At 44.1% G+C, this 23,972-nt stretch overlaps 1 protein-coding gene across 1 annotated transcript in view; it reads left to right on the top strand.

Moving 5' to 3' along the window:
- The window catches only part of LOC105016871 (CUGBP, Elav-like family member 4), a 110,899-nt gene that overhangs the window by 77,804 nt on the left and 9,123 nt on the right, over positions 1 to 23,972 (top strand). Inside the window, 12 exon segments of the mRNA XM_020055210.2 lie at positions 7,015 to 7,063; positions 9,935 to 10,063; positions 11,263 to 11,342; positions 11,588 to 11,728; positions 13,387 to 13,528; positions 13,822 to 13,968; positions 14,582 to 14,646; positions 14,649 to 14,688; positions 17,174 to 17,236; positions 17,469 to 17,546; positions 22,177 to 22,320; positions 23,506 to 23,698. Coding sequence (XP_019910769.2) covers positions 7,015 to 7,063; positions 9,935 to 10,063; positions 11,263 to 11,342; positions 11,588 to 11,728; positions 13,387 to 13,528; positions 13,822 to 13,968; positions 14,582 to 14,646; positions 14,649 to 14,688; positions 17,174 to 17,236; positions 17,469 to 17,546; positions 22,177 to 22,320; positions 23,506 to 23,633 — 1,206 coding nt within the window. The 3' untranslated portion in view covers positions 23,634 to 23,698.

Here is a 23,972-nt window from a genome sequence, read left to right on the forward strand (position 1 = left end):
CTTGGCCCACCCTCCCGCCCCGCCCAGGACAGAAAGTACAGGGTTTTTAATGTACATGTGGAAAATGGCGATGTACATGCTAGCGGCCTACAGGTCTACATTGTAATAATACACGATCGGAATTATAGATGAATAGATCAGGGGCTATTTCTTTTTAAAGGAGGCTTCTACCAGTGGGATCAGGAGTATTACCAATGGACCAGGAGAATTAACACTGGACCAGGAAAATTACCACCGGACCAGGAGAATTTCAACAGGACCAAGAGTCTTACCACTGGACCAGTCAAATGAACAATGAACCACAAATATTACCACTGGACAGCATAATATGCACAAGATAATTTTTTCCAGTGGAGATCAACTTTGAATTTCACTGGCTAGATTGATGAGACAGTATCTGCGTAGTGATAATCCCAGATAAAACAGTGAACAAAAAGAATCTCTTTGTCCCGTAGACCTATCCGTTGTATGCAGCTTTTTGAGCACATTTCAGAATGTGTTGTCCAATCACAATGCTTGATTTGACCAAAACCGTTGTAGTGCGAAGAATGGGGCTAGAGATTTACAGGTTGCTCTGCTGTGAGTGATGTGTGCTGCTCTGTGCTGCCTTCTAGCTTTGACTTCTGGTAGTGCCCACTTCTATTTTCTCACTCACTGTCTTTAGCTCTCTCCACCATTTTTCTCTCCATCCCATCCACCTCCACTCTATTTTTCTCTCTCTTTTGATATCAGCAGCCAGGTTGATATAAATAATGCATCAAAACATTAAAACACCAGCCAGGCTTTACTGGTGATGAAAGTGGGGGATGAAAGGGAGGGAATAAGAGAGAAAGAGGGGCAAAAACAGTGATGAAAGAGGGAAAGAGGAAAAAACGTAAGTGGGAGAAAGGAGGGAGAAATAGGGGAGAAAGGAGGGAGAAATAGGGGAGAAAGGAGGGAGAAATGGGGGAGAAAGGGGGGAAAAAGGAGGGAGAAAGGGGGAGAAAGGGGTGACTGGATCGTAACTTCTAATAATGTGTGGAAGGAATGAGTAGGCCTGGAATCTTCATGGAGGAGATTGTAAAAATAATAGTAGTAATAATAAGTACTAAATTGTTCTCCTAATATTGTCAGCCTGTAGTTGTTTACTGTGTTTACTGGTCGTTTACTTTAGAGCCAAACATGACTTCACTGAATTCCATCTAATCCAGAGTGTTAACCTTCACTGATTGTTTTGTTAGTGTGTACATTGTAATTGCAGCAATTTGGGAACTGAAGACCCGTGATGAATATTTCTATGTTGGATAGCAGCCATGACATGTCATAACATTCAATAACATCTGACATAACTTATCATAACCTGTTATAATATTTTCTTACCACCATCATGACACGTCAATGTAGACTCGTTGTGACATTTATTAGTAATTTATTAAGCTCAATAAACATGTCAAAACTTACAACCTAAGACAAACCATTCAGTCAAATCGAATGAAGGAGCACAAGACACCATCTTTGGGACTGATGCTGATATTATTCTGATAATGCTTCCTGACAGTATCATCATGTCAAGTGATGAAGAATGGTCATAGGTCATGCCATTGTCATAAAGTGTATCCAGTTGGGCCAAGTAAAGTGACAGAATGTTCATAATGCTTCTTGAAATTGTCATAAAGTGTATAAAGCTATTCCAAATATGACAGGATTTTAATAACACCTTAAAGTCATAATACAGCAAACACATAAATAAACACTGACATGAATTTCCATGACTACAATTCATGTGTAAAGATTCATTTCACATAACCAGACAATGCACAGAGAGCAAGAGTGTGACAGACAGACAGAGAGCAAGAGCGAAAGAGACAGACAGAGAGCAAGAGAGAGAGACAGACAGAGAGCAAGAGAGAGAGACAGACAGAGAGACAGACAGAGAGCAAGGGGTTGTCGGGGTTCAGTCGTATAGATTTCAGCGAGAAGTGCCGAGTGCTGCACTGTGTTCCTGTCAACACTGCTGTCACACACTGTTGGAACAAATCAAATGATTTCATTTTGATATCCAGAGGAGACCGGAACCATGTGGTGAAGGACAGATAAAAGAGAAGTGCACACAGGAGCTCTGGTCTGAGAAGTTGGTTAGTTAGGAAGTTGGTCTCCATCCTTGCAAATAGGAATCTAGTTCATTAGTTGAATGACTTGGTTTTTGTTAGCAAGAAAAAAACGAAGGGGAACATAAAACATGAAGTGAATGTGAGAAAATAATGTGTCTATCTCTAATGTACCTGTTTCCTGCAGTGTGTCTGTCCATCAGGCTACATGCAACAGGACCCATGGTGACAGCTCATTCAATGTTTTTGATTCATCCTGTGGGTAATGACTAGCATATTTCTTAGAATTAGTGTTATTTCACGTTAATGACTTCTCATTCTCTTTAGCAAAATAAAGAAAAATCAGATGCCTGCTCCAGCTGGCTGGGTTAATTTACTTCCATACACTATATTCCCAGTTATGGATGAAATCCAAAGATTATAGAAAAAAATATTGATCAGAATTACCTAATTTTCTTCTATGAACTTTAACTCAGTAAACTAATGTTATTTTCATATTTTTGTTCTTATTATTTTCAAGTAGTTTTTTGAAAGTTTTATCTAAATTAACATTACATATCACAACATGTCTACACTTATGTTTCATGACAATGTTATGACAATATTATAACAGGTCGTGACAATTTATGTCAACTGCTGTTATATGTTATGAAATGTTGTTACTCTAGCTGTCATTAAAGTCTTACCGAATGATGTAGCTTACATTTGACAGTATAATCGTTCATCTATCCAGTGTACCCATCTTGAGATGGCTAGACGGAAAAAAAAACAGCAAAAGTCAGCAAGTTAAGTGATCCATACTAAAATACTGTGGCAATCACCAGTCAGTGCAAGTTTTCATGTACTTCTCAGGGTTTTCAGATATTTCTGGAAGATGGGCTGGGCCTTAACTGTGCCTGCCCCTTCTTGGTGTTTTTGAACACATGCCCAGTGTTGTGAAGTAGGGTTTCAGAATAGTCTGAACATTATGGGGTTTGATACACACACACACACACACACACACACTGTTACTCTACTCACTGGCATGAAGTTTGGCATACCACGCTGGGATGTCTCCAAACACTACCGCTGCACCGTCGAAAGCATCCTGACCAGAACCCCCGACCACAAGGACCGACAGTGGGTGGTTCAGACGGCCCAATACCGCAGGCCAAGCTTACACCCATCCAGGACATCCATCCAGACAGTGTCTGACCAGAACACCTGACCCCAAGGCCCCACAGCGGTTAGTTCAGACAGCCCAGTATACTCGGGCCAAGCTTAGACCAATCCAGAACGGCTGGCTTTGAACAGCAGCATTATTACGGACTACACACCCCAGCTCAGAGAAGCCATTATACTGCTCCACACTTGAATCAGATTTACTGACCACAGAAACACTTCATAATTGCTGCTACAAACTCCTTTTTTACCATTCATTAATGGTCAGATTGTTATTCCCTTTGCAAAATGTAAACATCCCCTTTCATCTGTCTGATACCATTGTTCTGCTCAATGCTTTGTTGACCCCTTTTTGTTTATTTGCATTCCTGTATTTTGTAGTACTGTCCATATTTTTATCTGATTATTGACTGTATTGTTTCTATGGTTCTTGCATTGTCATGATTAGTTCCCCCCCCCTCCCCCAACTCTCTATCACCCCCCCCTCCCCCAACTCTCTACCCCCCCAACTCTCTATCACCCCCCCAACACTCTATCACCCCCGCTCCCCCAACTCTCTATCACCCCCCCAACACTCTATCACCCCCGCTCCCCCAACTCTCTATCACCCCCCCAACTCTCTATCAACCCCCCAACTCTCTATCACCCCCCCTCCCCCAACTCTCTATCACCCCCCCTCCCCCAACTCTCTATCACCCCCCCAACTCTCTATCACCCCCCCTCCCCCAACTCTCTATCACCCCCCCCAACTCTCTATCACCCCCCAACTCTCTATCACCCCCCCCAACTCTCTATCACCCCCCCTCCCCCAACTCTCTATCACTCCCCCTCCCCAACCCTCTATCACCCCCTCCCCCAACCCTCTATCACCCCCCTCCCCCAACTCTCTACCACCCCCCCTCCCCCAACCCTCTATCACTCCCCCTCCCCCAACTCTTTACCACCCCCACAACTCTCTATCACTCCCCCAACTCTTTACCACCCCCACAACTCTCTATCACTCCCCCAACTCTCTACCACCCCCACAACTCTCTATCACTCCCCAACTCTCTACCACCCCCACAACTCTCTATCACTCCCCCAACTCTCTACCACCCCCACAACTCTCTATCACTCCCCCAACTCTCTACCACCCCCACAACTCTCTATCACTCCCCCAACTCTCTACCACCCCCACAACTCTCTATCACTCCCCCAACTCTCTACCACCCCCACAACTCTCTATCACTCCCCCAACTATCTACCACCCCCACAACTCTCTATCACTCCCCCAACTCTCTACCACCCCCACAACTCTCTATCACTCCCCCAACTCTCTACCACCCCCCCAACTCCCTCTCACTCCCTCTCCCCCAACCCTCCATCCCATTCCCTCCCCCTCTCCCAACTCTCTATCTCTCTCCCTCCCGGAACTCTCTATCATTCTCCCTTCCCCTCCCACAAATCTCTATCACTCACACTTTACTGTGTGCATGTATTCCTGTGCTGGCAAAGGTTGGGGAAGCAGCCAGAATTGACAGACATGTGGAGTGGACGGAGGACAGGAAAAGTTCAGTCAAGGAGTGGATGGTCTAAAGGAAGACTGGAACAGGACAATGGAAGAGTGGAAGGAGTTTAAAGGAGGACTGGAACAGGACAATGGAGGAGTGGAAAGAGTCTAAAGGAGGACTGAAACAGGACAATGGAGGAGTGGAAGGAGTCTAAAGGAGGACTGGAACAGGACAATGGAGGAGTGGAAGGAGTCTAAAGAAGGATTGGAACAGGACAATGGAGGAGTGGAAGGAGTCTAAAGGAAGACTGGAACAGGACAATGGAGGAGTGGAATGGAGTCTAAAGGAAGACTGGAACAGGACAATGGAGGAGTGGAAGGAGTCTAAAGGAAGACTGGAACAGGACAATGGAGGAGTGGAAGGAGTCTAAAGGAGGACTGGAACAGGACAATGGAGGAGTGGAAGGAGTCTAAAGAAGGATTGGAACAGGACAATGGAGGAGTGGAAGGAGTCTAAAGGAAGACTGGAACAGGACAATGGAGGAGTGGAAGGAGTCTAAAGGAAGACTGGAACAGGACAATGGAGGAGTGGAAGGAGTATAAAGGAAGACTGGAACAGGACAATGGAGGAGTGGAAGGAGTCTAAAGGAAGACTGGAACAGGACAATGGAGGAGTGGAAGGAGTCTGAAGGAGGATTTGAAACAGGACAATGGAGGAGTGGAAGGAGTCTAAAGGAGGACTGGAACAGGACAATGGAGGAGTGGAAGGAGTCTAAAGAAGGATTGGAACAGGACAATGGAGGAGTGGAAGGAGTCTAAAGGAAGACTGGAACAGGACAATGGAGGAGTGGAAGGAGTATAAAGGAAGACTGGAACAGGACAATGGAGGAGTGGAAGGAGTCTAAAGGAAGACTGGAACAGGACAAAGGAGGAGTGGAAGGAGTCTAAAGGAAGACTGGAACAGGACAAAGGAGGAGTGGAAGGAGTCTGAAGGAGGACTGGAACAGGACAGAGGAGGAGTGGAAGGAGTCTAAAGGAAGACTGGAACAGGACAAAGGAGGAGTGGAAGGAGTCGAAAGGAAGACTGGAACAGGACAATGGAGGAGTGGAAGGAGTCTAAAGGAAGACTGGAACAGGACAGTGGAGGAGTGGATGGAGTCTGAAGGAGGACTGGAACAGGACAGAGGCGGAGTGGAAGGAGTCTAAAGGAAGACTGGAACAGGACAAAGGAGGAGTGGAAGGAGTCGAAAGGAAGACTGGAACAGGACAATGGAGGAGTGGAAGGAGTCTGAAGGAGGCTGGAACAGGACAGTGGAGAGTGGAAGAAGTCTGAAGGAGGACTGGAACAGGACAATGGAGGAGTGGAAGGAGTCTGAAGGAGGACTGGAACAGGACAGTGGAGGAATGGAAGGAGTCTAAAGGAAGACTGGAACAGGACAGTGGAGGAGTGGAAGGAGTCTAAAGGAAGACTGGAACAGGACAGTGGAGGAGTGGAAGGAGTCTAAAGGAAGACTGGAACAGGACAAAGGAGGAGTGGAAGGAGTCTGAAGGAGGACTGGAACAGGGCAAAGGAGGAGTGGAAGGAGTCTAAAGGAAGACTGGAACAGGACAAAGGAGGAGTGGAGGGGAGTCTAAAGGAAGACTGGAACAGGACAAAGGAGGAGTGGAAGGAGTCTAAAGGAGGACTGGAACAGGACAATGGAGGAGTGGAAGGAGTCTAAAGGAAGACTGGAACAGGACAGTGGAGGAGTGGAAGGAGTCTAAAGGAAGACTGTAACAGGACAGATGATGAGTGGAAGGAGTCTGGGAGATGAAAAGACTGACAGACAGTCAGTCAAGCAGACAGATGGACAGAGAGAGAGACAGACAAGCAGACAGATGGACAGAGAGAGAGACAGACAAGCAGACAGATAAAATCAGACAGACATCATAGACCCATTCTAGATGAAGGCTCAGGGCACTGTTATGTACTTGAACACAGCCTACGCAACATCCAACTACCAAAGATGCAAACAAATAGTCCTCTTTCTCTTTTTTCCTCTTTCTTGATCCTGCTTCCTCTGTCTTTAATTCGTACTCATCCATCTCTATTCTGCATCTTAAATACTGTCATTCCCCACTACAGCATTTATGCTCCAACTCTGTCAATTACATTTAGGTAAATGGTGTGCAACTACACCTTGATGTTGAGTAAGCTTTCCTAACGTCTCTCCCCCTCTCTGTCTTCTTCTCTTCTCCCTACCCTTTCTATTCTGATCTCTCTCTGTGTCTCTGTAGATGAACAGGCCGATCCAGGTGAAGCCTGCGGACAGCGAGAGTCGAGGAGGTAGTGCTCCAGTTCATTAAACATGGCTGCCGTCCCACATCAGCATCACCATTACCCGTCTTTGTCCGTGCACGCGCGCACACACACGCACGCATGCACACACACTTACCCGCACGCACACACACACACACACACATATCACCCCAGTGCCCCCCTCCCCACACATCATGGTTAATGGCCCACACTATAGTATCTCCACAGAAAAGGAAACTCACAGCCAAGTTCTCAACTATTTTTTATGTGTAGCGTAAACATTAGTCACTCTCTCTCTCTCTCTGAGTTGTTCAACTCTAAACCTTTTACTTTCTTTTATTCCTTGAAATATTTCTTTCTCAATCGGAAACCTATTTAGTAGTGAATTAAGCAGGGGACTTTGGGATTTTAAACAGCATCAACTGGAGAGAGAGACAGAAGTTGGGAGAAAAAGAAAGAGAGCAAAAGGGAGGTAGAGAAAGAGGGGAGGGGAAATAAATAGAGCGTGCAAGAAAAGATTGAAGGAAGAAAAGCCTATATAGACTGAGGGAGAATTGTCTAAGAGAGAGAAATGGAGAGAATAGAGGAGGAGGGAGTGGGTGAAAGAGAAAAGGAGAAGTGAGACTTCATATGTGAGTGTGTGAAAATGACATCAAGTAAGAGAGAGACAGAAAGAGAGACAGAAAGAGAGGCGGAAAAGAGTGTTGTGAGTTGATAGACAAAGTGGCCAGAAAGAGTTAGTGAGTGTTTGATAGAGAGACATTAAAATGAGAGGTTGGTAAAGAGGCAGAAAAGAGTGAGTTAGTGAGTGGTTGATAGAGAGACTTTAAAGTGAGAGGTTGGTAAAGAGGCAGAAAAGAGTGAGTTAGTGAGTGGTTGATAGCGAGACATTAAAGTGAGAGGTTGGTAAAGAGGCAGAAAAGAGTGAGTTAGTGAGTGGTTGATAGAGAGACATTAAAGTGAGAGGTTGGTAAAGAGGCAGAAAAGAGTGAGTTAGTGAGTGGTTAAAAGAGAGGCATTAAAGAGAGTTAGTGAGACATTAATAGAGAGAGGTAGGAAAAAAGAGATTAGTGAGAGGTTGATAGAGAAGGAGTCAGGAAAGAGAGAGTTAGTGAGAGGTTGATAGAGAAGGAGTCAGGAAAGTGAGAGTTTGTGAGAGTATGATGGAGAAGGAGTCAGGAAAGAGAGAGTTAGTGAGTGGTTGAGAGAGAGGAAGATATGTACATGTGCATCTCCAAAAATTAGAATATTGTGGAAAAGTAATTTTTTCCTCCGTAATTCAAATCAAAAAGTGACACCTTTTATGTATTTTTTTTAATATATATTCTAGATTCATTGCACGTAAAGTGAAACATTACAAGCCTTTTTTGTTTAAATCTTGATGATTATAGCTTACAGAAAAAAATCCATTATCTCAAAATATTAGAATAAAAATGTATAATACAGGAATGTGGACATTAAAGGCTTGAAATGATTCACTTCATGTGTAATTAATCTAGAATATATGAAAAAAATTAACTTTTACTTTTCAACAATATTCAAAAAAAATTAATCCACCTGTGTATATACATATGGACATGCTTACCTTTCTGTTGGAAGCATATTTTTGGGAATGTGTCTACTTATCTGAAATGCCAATCAGGCCCAGATTCCTGTGACGTATGTTACCTGTAATGATAAGGCCCGGGGCTACATGGGCATTGACGTGGGCGGGGTTATGGGAGCGGGGACGGGGGCGGGGCTATGGGAGCGGGGACGGGGCGGAGCTATGGGAGCTGGGGACGGTCGCGGGGCTACAGGGGCAGGATGTGGCCTGAGGCTACCGGGGGCGGGGATATGGCCCATGGAAGTGACACAGTTTTCCACCACAACCGATCGCCACGGATGGTAGAGAGAGATAGAGAGATAGGCAGGAAAGAGTTAGTGAGAGGTGGATAGAGTCAGGAAATGGAGAGTTAGTGAGAGGTTTCATCACTTCCTGTTTATTCTGCTCCAAATTGTGATTGATGTGATCTAAAACAAGAAAAAAAACTATCGCTGGCAGGACTAGACAAGGATTCACACATCTGGTGGACCTCTCACCAAATCTGGCCATCACACCACTAATGGTGTTTCATCCCCCCTGGTCAGCGACGTAAGAACACATTCAGGAATCTCACGTCAGCGTAGCGAATTCAATTCCTTTTTGAATGAAGGTGTTACATGAAGTTTCCTGAACACAGAGGAGGTCTAGTCCAACCTACAACAAACTGCACTTTGTATGGTGATTCTCCACCAAGGCTTTTAATCCAGGAGAAGGCTCAGTCCGAGGATGGTCTGACGGTGTTGTTTTGATGGACATACTGTAGTGGACAGTGTGGTTAATGGGCCAATAGACTTGTACTGTCCACGGTGCATCACTTCAAACTCCAGGGAGTCAAACACTTATTGGTTCTTATTGATTTTATCTCAAGACGAATATATTAGTGTGTTGTGTTTACGAGTTGTTTCTGTAAAATATATGTAACGTTTAATGGTGCCCTCCCACGGGAACTGGGAAGAATTCGGACGTCAATGTGTGTGGTGTGTGTGTGTGTGTGTGTGTGGGTGTATTCCCTGTTCTCCGGGGCCACACTCGTGAGCATTTCCCCTGTGCAAGGCCAGCGCTGATATTAGTCTTGTTGACTCTGCAAGGACCGCCTGTCAGGTAGACACAGCAGGAGAAGCAAAACGCTCACACACACAAACGCACACGCAGACACGCACACACACACACACACACACACACGCGCGCGTGCACGCACTCCCACACAGACACACACTGGGTACGCGTCACAGACACACACACTGAAGCAAATGCCACACACGCACGCGTGCACACCCATGTACCTGTTCATGACCAGTTCCTCTATGTTTCAGAAGACAGAAAACTGTTTGTGGGCATGCTAAACAAACAGCAGTCTGAAGACGATGTGCGGCGTCTCTTCGAGTCGTTCGGGAGCATCGAGGAGTGCACCATCCTCAGAGGGCCTGACGGGAACAGTAAAGGTCAGCTGCTCACACCACACCGTTACATCCATGCATCTGTTCGTCTCCTTTTCCGTTTTGACTTTGACAATGGAATCATTGAAGCCTTGAATTGGAATCCTTGGGTCGTCCTATTTGGCTTTCCACCTTTAGCTTGGATCCAATCAAACCGGCCACTGACACCCAGTGTTTTCATTCACACCACTGATCCTGTGCTTACAAAACTACTAATCCAAACAAGTGAAATATTACCTGTGAGAGGGCCAGCAAGTCGCCATGAAAGCATTTCTGGGTTTTATACGGTACCTGAGATCCGTCTGTGATATGACCATTGAAAAAGAAGAGTTACTGCATATACTGCAATGCAGTTTTGATTGAATTGAGGCAAGAGCTAAGACTGACCTTTGAGGAGACTTACCATACTCTTCATCAGTCATGATTACGTTTTCCCCAGGTATAGCTGAAGGACCAGCTTCCCCTCCCCAGTCCTACATTATCTGATCCTAGATCTGATTAGCATACTGTTGCTGCTGCTTTTCAAGCTCTGGACTTGGATTATCTGCTGAAAAATATATACTCCGCTTGCTGTAATTCCTCAATGGTAGGGCATTCTGGTCCACACTCTTTTTTTTTTTGCAGTGCTTAAATTTGAAATCAGGCCATCAAATAATTTGGTCTGGTGAGAGTGTGTTTGACCTTAACAATCACAATCTGACATCAAGACTGGTAACTTTTCAAGCAGTTTTCCCATGGCTACATTTATCTTCCCTACTGAGCTGAAAAGATGTTCGGGAGCCAAATCAGCGGTACTTTTACAAACTTCAAGAGTGAGCTTCATTGGCAGCCTTCAGTTGTATACCTCATTAGCTTTGTCAGTGTCACTTCATTGCTTCACTTCATTATGTTCATCAGCAGGCTTACACTAATCAATAGGCTTCATTGCAACTAAGCCCAATGGTTACTGTATTCTTGATCAATCACATTCATCAGCAAGCCTCTTCAGTTACTTGACTGGGGATGACTAATATTGCTCGTGAGCATGGCTTCACCAATAGCAACACTTAAAGGTTAGGAAGGTTTAATATTGTCACAGGTAAGCACCATCAGATGCCACTCCTATGGGTTTTTTAATATTCTGAGTAGTGACTCAGTGTCTTTTTTATCCCTCTCTTTGTATCTCCCTCTTTTTGGCTTCTCTCTCTGTCTTTCTTTTGTCTCAGGTTGTGCTTTTGTAAAGTACTCGTCCCACGCTGAAGCTCAGGCAGCCATCAGTTCACTCCATGGCAGCCAGACAATGCCTGTGAGTTCACTTTTCAATATGGTGAGTGTGGCTGTTAGTCTGTGGACTTGGTAGCCTGTCTGGGTATGTGTTAACACATGCTTTGCTCTGTGTGTGTATGTGTGTGTGTATATGCTTCCCATTTGTGTGTATGTGTGTGTGTATATGCTTCCCGTTTGTGTGTGTGTGTGTGTGTGTGTGTGTGTGTGTGTATATGCTTCCCGTTTGTGTGTGTGTGTGTGTGCTTACCTTTGTGTGTGTGGCAGGGTGCATCCTCAAGTCTAGTGGTGAAGTTTGCCGACACCGATAAGGAGCGCACCATCCGGCGCATGCAGCAGATGGCTGGTCAGATGGGCATCTTCAACCCCATAGCGCTGCAGTTTGGGGCCTACGGGGCATACGCACAGGTAGGATGGACACACACTCACCCTCACACCTACACACACACCTACACACACAACTACACACACACCTACATACATACTAACCCTCACATTTACACACACACCTACACACACAACTACACACACACCTACATACATACTAACCCTCACATTTACACACACACCTACACACACAACTACACACACACCTACATACATACTAACCCTCACATTTACACACACACCTACATACATACTAACCCTCACATTTACACACACACCTACACACACACTAACCCTCACACCTACACACACACCTACATACATACTAACCCTCACATTTACACACACACCTACACACACACTCACCCTCACACCTACACACACACTAACCCTCACACCTACACACACACCTACATACATACTAACCCTCACATTTACACACACACCTACACACACACTAACCCTCACACCTACACACACACCTACATACATACTAACCCTCACATTTACACACACACCTACACACACACTAACCCTCACACCTACACACTCACAAACCCTCACACCTACACACACACCTACATACATACTAACCCTCACATTTACACACACACCTACACACACACTCACCCTCACACCTACACACACACTAACCCTCACACCTACACACACACCTACACACACAACTACACACACACCTACATACATACTAACCCTCACATTTACACACACACCTACACCCACACAACTACACACACACCTACATACATACTAACCCTCACATTTACACACACACCTACACACACACTAACCCTCACATTTACACACACACCTACACACACTAACCCTCACACCTACACACACAACTACACACACACCTACATACATACTAACCCTCACATTTACACACACACCTACACACACACTAACCCTCACACCTACACACACAACTACACACACACCTACCTACATACATACTAACCCTCACACCTACACACACACCTACACACACAACTACACACACAACTACACACACACCTACACACACAACTACACACACACCTACACACACAGTAACCCTCACATTTACACACACACCTACATACATACTAACCCTCACATTTACACACACACCTACATACATACTAACCCTCACATTTACAAACACACCTACACACACACTCACCCTCACACCTACACACACACCTACATGCACTCACACACCCATACACACACACTCACACAAACACACCTATACACACACACACCTACACACACACAAACAAAGTAGTGAATAATACTCATATTGTGCAGAGTACTTTGTCACTCACCCTCCCTCTCCCCGTTTCTGCCTCCCTCTCCCCATGTCTCCTCCCTCTCTCTATGTCTCCCTCCCTCTCCCCATGTCTCCTCCCTCTCCCCGTTTCTGCCTCCCTCTCCCCATGTCTCCTCCCTCTCTCTATGTCTCCCTCCCTCTCCCCGTTTCTGCCTCCCTCTCCCCATGTCTCCTCCCTCTCTCTATGTCTCCCTCCCTCTCCCCATGTCTCCTCCCTCTCCCCGTTTCTGCCTCCCTCTCCCCATGTCTACTCCCTCTCCCCATGTCTCCTCCCTCTCCCCATGTCTCCTCCCTCTCTCCATGTCTCCTCCCTCCCCCCATGTCTCCCTCTCTCCCCGTGAAGGTGCAGCAGCAGCAGGCAGCGTTGATGGCATCAGTAGGTCAGGGGGGTTACCTAAGCCCCATGGCAGCATTTGCAGCCGCACAGATGCAGCACATGGCCACCATTAACGGCCTCCCAGGGGGACCCATGACCCCCACTTCAGGTGAGGTCACGGGTCAATGGTTCTCCAGCTGGGAGGGTTTTAGCTGGAAGATAAATCTCCTTTAGTTGCCATTCAAAAAACAATAGTGATCCTTTTTAGATCCAACTGGCCTGATGACTAACGTTGCTCATCTCCCTCTTCTTCTCCCTCTTCATCTCCCTCTACATCTCACTCTTTATCTCCATCTCCCTCTTCATCTCCCTCTTCATCTCCATCTCCCACTTCATCTCCCTCTTCCTCTCCATCTCCCTCTTCCTCTCCATCTCCCTCTTCATCTCTCTCCTCTCTGCCAGGTGGCAGTACCCCTCCTGGCATTGGCGCGCCCACAGTGACAAGTATCCCTTCACCCATCAGTGTGAACGGTTTTACGGGGATGCCCCCCCCTCAGGCCAATGGGCAGCCTGAAGCTGTGTACACAAACGGGATACACCCTTACCCTGGTGAGCCTGTCCGCATAATACCAGCGTTCAGCACAGCACACACTGCAGGGGAGAGAGACAATATGACACACACACACACACACTCCCTGCGCTGCGCACTGCCTGCGAGAAACTCATCAAAACAGAGTAGAATATAGTCTTGCCACAGTGCACAGAGGGAACATCACATGCATCTAGAGCCATACATCACACCACACGCATATCACCTGTTATACGTTTTAACGTTCAGTTACACGGCTGTGGGAGGAAAATCGAAGAGGTTATAATAGACATGAATACTTGATTTCCCACTGGAGTGTAGGTACTCATGTGTACAGATAATGTGTCCTAATGCAAATCTACGACTGTGGGGAATTTGATGTGGAGGTCCACTTCATTACAAACATTCCAGAGACGCAAAGTCGTTCGGTTTCTGTCAGGTGGGCTGGTTCTGTAGGAAAACACATTTAATAGTTGACTGGTTTTGCAAAGGGACAAAGAAACCAAATAACAAGATGAGTGTTTAGAAAAGGTTATAACGTTTATTTACTGCCCTCGTGTCATGTTCCAATGTCAGCCTGCCTATGTCCATTTTCCTGGGAAGATGGAAGAAAATGTTTTTTTCTCTTTCCAGTGTTGCAGGAGGTGGTTTTTAGGGAGGACTCTGAGAAAAACAGCTTGGCTCAGCGGAGTTGTTTTTGGGGTTTCAGGGCGGATGCTTCCTGTCTTCACTTTCTGAAGGTACCCTGTCCCCCTCCCTTTCAATCAGCACTACCCTGTTTTCTGTCAGTGGTCCCGGGTCAGTGGGCTTTTGGTTCCGTGATTGTACTATGACATGTGCAAGCAGGGTGTACAGTGGGTGTCTGTATGGGGGGGTTTGTCAGTGTTCTGTGCATTTGTGGTGGTTCATGGCTGAAATGTAGGTGTGTTTATAGGGCTGTCAACTGATAAAAATGGAAATCCAATGAATCTAATCAAGTTCTGTAGTTAATCGCACTGGATCGCAGCTTTTTAATTAGCTAATTACTATGCATTAATTGTAAGACACAGAACACAAAATAATCTGTGTCAGAAGGTTTTTTAGTAGCACAAATGTCAGTGAACGTACAGCTATTAATGCTTCTTATGTTTCAGTAGACCAGTCCTCTCTTATCCTCTCTTATCTTGTTCTTTAAGTGCACACACACGCAATCATTAAAGCTTCAGACGTTCTTAATTAAACATTCATAGATAGTCTCCCAATATCTGATTGGATGGCTGACCAGAGCCATGTAGAATATTTGGTGTTTGGTCCGTAGATGTGAAGCCAATGTGGTTTCTGTATTATGATGCGTTTACATGTCATCTAACCATTCAATGACAGCGTTGTTAAAGACATTAAATAATTGACATCAGGGGATTGTCTATGGCAACACTGTTGCTTTAATGTCTACATTCTGTTAAATATGTCATTTTTTGCTTTACAGGTTTTTATGGCATGAATGCACAATCAGAATTTAAGAACAGTGTATGTGGCTGTAAGCTAAATATTGATTTTACTTTGTTTGGGTGGACAGTGTTAGATCTCATCATTGACCACATTCTCTGGACTTTTAACTAGAATTAGCACTAGAGACGACAGAAAGAGGGAGGCTTGTTCCATGACGTCAAGAGAAAGCCATACCAAGTAACACATCATGTAATGAAGGTGTCAGAGATGCACTCAGGCCAAAGCATCAAAGACCTCCCTTGCCATTAAGATATAGGCGATATGAGCCAGGACATTGCCCTAGCAGACAACTACCAAGCAGAGCTTGGAAGGTGGGAGGAAAAATCCCCCTTTTTGCAGGCCATCTGGTCAGCCACATCTTCAACCCCCCAAAAGATCAAATAAGTTATCTTGCAACTTTTAACTTAATGATGGAGCGAGACTGGGAGTGAATGAGCACATCTCTGAGCCACCTTCAAATGATCCGACAATTACACGTAGGGAATCCAATCTAGGTTATATTGACCGTCAATTATATTTAGATTTACTCTACAAAGAAGAGCAATCGAAATGTAAGCTAACAATTGTATATAAATCGTCTGACTTGTGTATAAGGCAGGAAATGATTGTACTAATAGTACATTTTAAAATGCAGAACTCCTTCAGTCTTAAATCAAAGCATTATATATTTCTCACATAATTGAGATGTAACAGTTTTCTTGCGTTCTGAAGAAAGAAATCGATCTGGTCGTGGGATCCAGGTCTGTATGTTAAATGGGCTGTTTGCCCATTCCGACTTAATATGTTATCAACCCTTCATTTCCCCATTATCACCTGTGTCTTCGTCATATTCAGTATTCCATTCCCATGGATCAGTGCTTTCCAACCTGGTTATTAACCTGGATGTACCTGTCCTCTCCATGGATACTTGAGAAGACCATGGGCTCACTGGTAACATTTATTATAACTGGATTGAGAACAACATGTAACGTATGTCTTCTCATTGTGTAGCATTAAAACAGGCTGCAGGAGGAAGAGGTGACAGAAGCCTGATGGGATATAGATCAGATCTTCTGCACATTTCTCTCCATGCCAGCTCGTGGGACAATGAGCAAACGTTCTGCAGTGTGTTGTGTTGGGTGCTGGGCTCCAGACGATCTGCGGAAAGTGCACTTAACTTTAGCTGTGGGGTTTTTTGTAACGTGCCGAAATGGAGAGGCAATTCACAGCAAATATGTAACAGAAGGAGTGCTTTGCAAGCCTAAGTTCATATGCACATGTGTGTCAGTGGGGTTGTGTGGAATACGAGTTGCGTTGCGGCACAATATTGTTGCTGGTTTTTATTCAGCTTTAATGTGTTCAATCAGCTACGTATCTGTAATGGTTTGGGTCCAGACGTTTGCACACCAGGATGCCCTATAATTCTTGAGGTTTTGGGGGAAGATAGCCAGGCGTTATGTGGAGGTGGTGGATCTACGTTATTCTTACCGTGCATCAGTGGTCAGTGTGGCCATTAAAACCGAAGCGCGCGTGTGTGTGTATGGAAATGTAGCCAGTCAGTTGCTGGAGGGGAAAATGGTGAGAGACAGGAGAGAAGACGTTGACACCCGTGAGACTTGCTAGTTCTCTCTTAACACTTAATATTTCCCTTCCTGGCTCTTTCCATTCGTACTTTTTTCTTTCCTGCACTTCTCATCCTTTGTATTTCTCTACCTCCTCTCTTTATTCCTCTGTCTCTCTTTCTCTCCGACTCAACAGCTCAGAGTCCCACTGCAGCAGATTCCTTACAGCAGGCTTACACAGGAGTCCAGCAGTATGCAGGTCTGTCGCTGGTGTGTGTGTGTGTGTGTGTGTGTGTCTTTATATGTCTACATGATCTGATGTGTGTCTACATGATCTGATGTTTCTCAGCCTGTAAACAACGTCTTAGCATCTTATATATATATATATATATACATATATATATATATATATATATATATATACACAGAGTATATAGGGTTTCCAGCCTTTGAATATTTTCTGATCTATTTTGGTGTGTGTGTCTTAGCAGCCTACCCTGCCGCCTATGGCCAGATCAGCCAGGCCTTTCCCCAGCCCCCTCCCATCATCCCACAGCAACAGAGAGAAGGTGAGGCGCACTAACACAACGCTTGGAAGCCCCGAGGGGTGTGCTACGTACCGAGCTACAGCCACCCAGCCTTTATTTTTATTAGCTAGCTTCCGTTAGCTTCATATCCCAGCTCAGGCTTCATCCATCCTGTGAGTAGATATTGCTTGTCCGTCTGTCACTGACTCTAGCTGGCTTGACTCTTTTATTACCTAATGTTGTCCTTGATGTGCTTCGGATGTATTTCACTACCCATATTTACAACAAACACAAAGTAAATAAGTTAATGCTGAAATACTTCCTCATAATTCTTCGTTGTAAGGTGGGACCAGGCATCAGCGGAACTCAACCTTCGGCTTAGTCATTTGTGATGTTACCGTGTGTTCTTTTGCCTTGCAGCAGTTCATGCTAGAGCCGTCAGAGACACTAATATTTCTTAGGGGTCCACATCGGTCAAATAGGTTCTGCTTGTGATTCGCCGTGCTCATCGGAGGAAGGGCGGTCCCAGTCAATATGTATTCACATGATATGAAATGAAAGGGATGCATTCAGGGTATAATTATGAATATGGACCATGACACAGTTGTATTGATCATATTATCTATGTTAGGACATATTAGGTAAATATGTGAGATGGTTTGATAAACCTTTAGAACCTGACCATCCCTTCCACTCGTCTGGTTCTTTATGAGCCCATTCCAGTGGAGGAACCTTAGTGCCACTGAGAGCCCAACACTGCATGGTTAACAAATCACTGTGTGTGTTTAAAGAAAATCATTTCCAAATATATATGTTTGAACCTTTATTTCCCTGAGCCTTCTCTGGCCCTTTAAATCTTAATTTTCATAGGAGAGAACATAAGGAAAGGACATGCAGTAAGGAATGTTGGCTGGGAACAGTATAACCTGCTGGTGGCAATTTAAGGATTGTTGGGCAACAGCCGAGGTTCTGTGGTCAGAAGCGAGAGGACAGCCAACCACTGCATTTAACACTTTGTTTTGTCTTGGAAGAAAGCCAGTGAAAACAAGTGAGACAGAGATGCACACTGGTAGGCTTGCTAGAATCAGCCCATGTGGAGGGAGAACTTACTGACCTGTGCTGAGTGATTCTGGCTTGGGACTCTAGCTCCCCCCGGTGGAATATAGATATAACAAAAGGGAATAAAGTCCATCACAAACACCTCCATTTTCCCAATAAAATGCAATTTCAGACAAAATCTGACATTAGATATTGATCTACATAGTCTTTCTTTTTTCGAGATAGAATTGGGCACAACAACACATTTGTATTACTTTGTTGGCTCAGGGATTAGATCTTTAGAACTTTTCAGTTTCTGGCCCAATGCGCCTGACCACTAGGCTATCTGCTACCCCAAGAAAAAGATAAACACTTTTGATGTTTTTATTATATTATTACACAAAACTAAGAAACAAGCAACAAGAAAACGCCAAACGTTTCTACTGCCAACCCTCACCCACAGGAACTCCCAAACCTAAGTTTAATTATCATTTAACAACAAGCGGTCTTTTTACAGAGTCATGAGCAGATGAAAGCTTAAATAGCGTTTCTTCAATAGCCCCATGCATACATGCTTCAGATACTGCCAGTGCTTGTAATGTAAATAAATGATGCCAGACTGTTTAATAAATGAGGAGTCTGACAGCATGAACATATCATCTTCTTGGCCGCTGTTAATCCCGCCAGTAAAATATAACACAGCCTAAAAGATACAGATCTAAAGTGTGTCATAATTTAACGCTATAATAGATGGTGAACATGCTACATTTCTACACATTATATCAGAGACTGGCTGTGAAATGTGTAACCTCTGGGCACCCCTAAACTATAAGGGGAAAAACTGACAGGAGTCTCCTGACGCCACAATGAACAATTTGGGGATAGTCTAGCTTTGGTCTTTTCATCTACGGTCCCCTGTAGCTCACTCGGTAGGAGAATGGCTCTTGTAACCGCAGCATTGTGAGTTTAATTCCCACAGGGGCGTCAGAGCAGAAGTATGATTATGTATGCACTCACTACTGTAAGTTGCTCTGCTTATGAGTGCCTGCTAAATGACTTAAATCTGAAACGTTGAGTAGTTTGTGGGGTGTGCAGTTAGTGCACCAAATTATACATCAGAAAATTGTAATGACCGCTTGGCCACCTCCAGAAGGTCTCACTCTTCACCGAGCATGGGAAGGAGGCTGTGATCAGTAATAGGCAATCACTTCCCTGGACCACCACCACCCAGGTTGTGTAGGGTCGCCACTGTACAGCATTCAAATGGACGCCTTAACTGTTGTTCAGCCCGTGGTTTAATCTCTCTACCGGCGCAACTATACTGTCTGGATCAAACGGAACAAATACTGGACCACCAACAGGTTCAAAATCATATGTCCTGGGAGGCACTGGGACAGTTTTAATGGGTCAGTCTTCCTCACATTTTAAATGCACAGCTGTTGATGTTCAGTGTTGAGGAGAGATGCAGTTCTTGCTACCATTCCGGTGATGTCAGTCGTAATATGTAATTCCAACTTGACACAACGGCCTATGCATTTCCAGGACATATTAGCCATTTCATAAATTTTCTCTGGTAAATGCTTCTTTTTATCAAGTTTTTAAATGACTAAAACATGATATTACAGTTGGTTGTCGCGTTTCAGTTTCACTTTAACGGCAGACAAGAGCAAATATTGGAAGCATGTCCAGATTCATAAATGAGTCTAACTCATTGTTGGATTGTCAAGGGCACAGCCCTCTCACCCACGGTGACCGAGGTCATGGAAAGGTGGAGTGCGACTTACTTCACCAGGCTGTACATATTCTATCATAGCTAGAGAATATTTTACACAATTATTTTCCACGTTTTTTAGCAGTAGAGGAAGGTAAGGTATCACAGTATCCTGATAGAAGTGAATATAATATGTAAAAGCTGAATATTGGACTTTTCAATGATTATCATAATGACAACTCTTTTTGCTATTCATTTCAAAGGATGGGCTTCTGTGACTAGGTAGCAGAAGTCTTGAACTCTGAATATTTAGTGGCAGCGGAATATTCCACATTGCCTCATTCGCAGTGGTAAAAGAAGACATTGTTCATTTAATTATATATCCAAATATAGAGCTGAGGTTATCAGAAATATTAAGATGATTAGGTACTGTGGTACATTGCCCTCGCAAAGCATTATATCATCTGAGAACAGAGATACAGTGGTCTCTGCCAAATGTAGTAATGGGGATATGGTACTGTGATGTCAGAGCACTTGGGCAAAAGGTTTCGGGGTTGAACAGAAATGCTCAGACTCAAAGGCCAACTCGGGTGATTGTCTGCCTTATTTAGCCCATTTGTACAATAGCAGTAAGGATAAGAGTCAAGTTGTTCACCAGATTTCAATGCAACATAGAACAAGCCATGCATATTATCAGTCTAGGCTCTCAAAGGCTTTTCCTGCATCAAATGAGAACATGGAGTCAGAATTCATGGACCCAATAATTTGGGAGGAAAAGCGAGAGTTTTGATGAACCCTTCTGGTTTTGGGGCACTGACAAGTGTAACATTGATGGCAATGGGGTGAGAACCTTTACAAGAAATGTTATATGTTTAAGCGTCTTCTTAAATGTCTTCCCACTGTCGTCTTAATTACCTGGATTAACGTCTTGAACACAACTAGTGATTTCACCGGATAATAAAATGAATCCCCTCAAAACGTATGCTGCTTCCAGTTCTTTGAGCATCTGAACAGAAATAGTGCAGTGTGCAGAGATTATACAGGCATTGGTTCCCAGACTCCAAACCAGATTACAATGACATGGTGGCAACCGATTCATTATTTTTGAACAACTCTGTTTCCTGCATTGAGAGTCATGACTTGTTTTTCCAAGAGTGCTACGTTCATGTTAGCTGTTTGTTTGACCTGCTGGCCGCAATTAATCCTGCATCAGGTTTAATATGTCTCAGTGGTGCCGGAGGCGTGCTCTGCCGAGAAATTGTATAAGGCAACATAGAAAAGATCGAATGAATTGATTGTTGAATGTTATCGATGGACACAGCTTTGTAGAACCAAAACATAGGCTACGCAACCAGCCTCTGCTCAACACTTGAAATTGAGAAAAAATCTTGGGGGCTTTAGCTGCAGCTCGCAAATGATGTTGTACTAATCACCCGCTTCTCGCAACAGTCAAGCAACTGACAAATGCAGCCAGCTATATAAAATAAATGGGTTAAACCACAACAGAAGGTGGGAGCTTTTATTTTTATATTCAACAGGAAAAACAGCATTTTAAACAAATAGGAGTATTTTATATCATTATTAATCATGATGTGTAAATTACTTCTATCTGCTATTGTGTTCATTAATACATTCCAGTTAATCATTCTGGATAGAATAGGTCTACTCTAGGGAGACAAGCCAATTTGAATGTAAACCAAATTTGATCCGATTCCCATTTTCTTACTAACACATGGGCTATAAATACACGTTACCACTCTGGCCGGACAGTAGGCTACACTGGGGGTTCCCAACCTAGGGGCGTGTCGCTAAAATGAGTGACCTCTACTCTCTGAGATTTGAGGAATGTGATTTGAGGAATAAAAAATGCATATATACACACCATATAAAATATACATACCTCTCCTCTCTTTCTCTATGTAGGGCCGGAAGGCTGTAACCTGTTCATCTACCACCTCCCTCAGGAGTTTGGGGATGTCGAGCTGATGCAGATGTTCCTGCCTTTCGGTAATGTCATCTCCTCCAAAGTGTTTGTGGATCGGGCGACAAACCAAAGTAAATGCTTTGGTGGGTAAAACAATAAAACACCTGTAAAGATTATTTATTCTTCATTATTATACTAATAACCTTCTTTACTGCAGCCATTTCTTTTTACATTGTAAAGACAAATTGTATATTTTGCTGCACTCTGTGTTGCATCGTGCGTAAAAACATCCCTTAGCCAAAAATATTGGCCATATACATTACTCCCTTGGGCCTTATTGCTTAAATATACCAAAGGTCTGACACAACATTCGTTGTTCACAGTTTATTTACTTTGGTAACCAGTTTTTCGGGGGTTTCTGGAATATGACCCGTGTTTTATGTCCAGTATTCCACAACAGCCTCCAGGTACGTCACAATGACTCATACCTCAAAAAAGCCCTTAGCTGTGACACTCCCTATTGGGCATTATTGCTTGATTATAATAAATGATACACATTTTATATTAGCTATAAGGCAACTTTGGGATTTGTGGTATATGGCCAGTGTGGTAAATCGCCAAAGATCAACGGCAAAGGGTTTTCTCCAGATGCTCAGTGTTTTGGTAAAGAACAGTCCCTTTAGCCTTGGTTTTGGCAATATACCTCTGCCCCTCTGGCCTTTAAGTATAAAGCATTATAAAGAGAGTAACCATGGGACTGGTTTCTATCGTGTTCCATTGCATGGTTGTATAAGATCATTTATAATTGTAATCCATTCCTAAAGCTTGTTATATATGTTGGCATTCCCGTGATTTGAATTAATATTTTAATGATATGTCCACAAAAATAAAGATTTTGAGAGAACAGCAGTTGAGGTGAAATGTTACCGCATGTGTTGCTGTTTTGTAAGAGAATGGTTACGGCAGGAAATGTGGTATTTAAAGTATTCATTGAAGAGAATGAATTTCCTTTTCCTTTGGGTGTTGTAGATGGCAAAATGTAAGAATAATATCCAACTGTCTGTCACCGACTGTAACTTTCTTCTGACCCCTCCTCTCCCTGACCCATTTCCCTTATTTCATTCCATGTCACGCTTTCCTTTCATAAACCTCCAATTGTCACTCATGCTGTCCTTTCTTTGGTCTTGCACTTACCTAACTCCGTACTCCCCTCTCTCTTTCTCTCTCTTTCTTTCCCCCTTAACCTTTCCATCTTCCCCTCTCTTGTAATTTCCCAAATTGTCTCTCTCCATCTCTTTTCCTCTGCCTTTGTATGACCAATCCCCCAGGGTTTGTGAGTTTCGATAACCCAGGCAGTGCCCAGGCTGCCATACAGTCAATGAACGGCTTTCAGATCGGCATGAAAAGACTCAAGGTGCAACTCAAGAGGCCGAAGGATGCCAATCGCCCCTACTAGCCACTCCCCCTTCCAGCCACCCCTGCCCTGGGGATAAGGCAGCCTCTGCACACAGGGAAACACAGGTGAGAAGGGTTGACTGTGTGGAATCTGAGCATTAACAATTACAATATGAATGTACGTTTCATTGGAAGTGAATGAGCCTAGATAATGAGAACAACAGAAACCTCTCTGTTTAGATTATCTCTCTGTAGGTTGCGCTCTGATAACCCCAGGAATGTTCACATTGACCATTTGGCATGGGGGGGTTACTGTCTTGGAAACCTGATCTTTGCTAGGTAGACACACCCTTCAATGTATATATCAGCTTGTAACCAACATTACAGTGAGAAGAGATTG

The sequence above is a fragment of the Esox lucius genome, chromosome 17, assembly GCF_011004845.1.
Source record: "Esox lucius isolate fEsoLuc1 chromosome 17, fEsoLuc1.pri, whole genome shotgun sequence".
Lineage (NCBI taxonomy): Eukaryota > Metazoa > Chordata > Actinopteri > Esociformes > Esocidae > Esox > Esox lucius.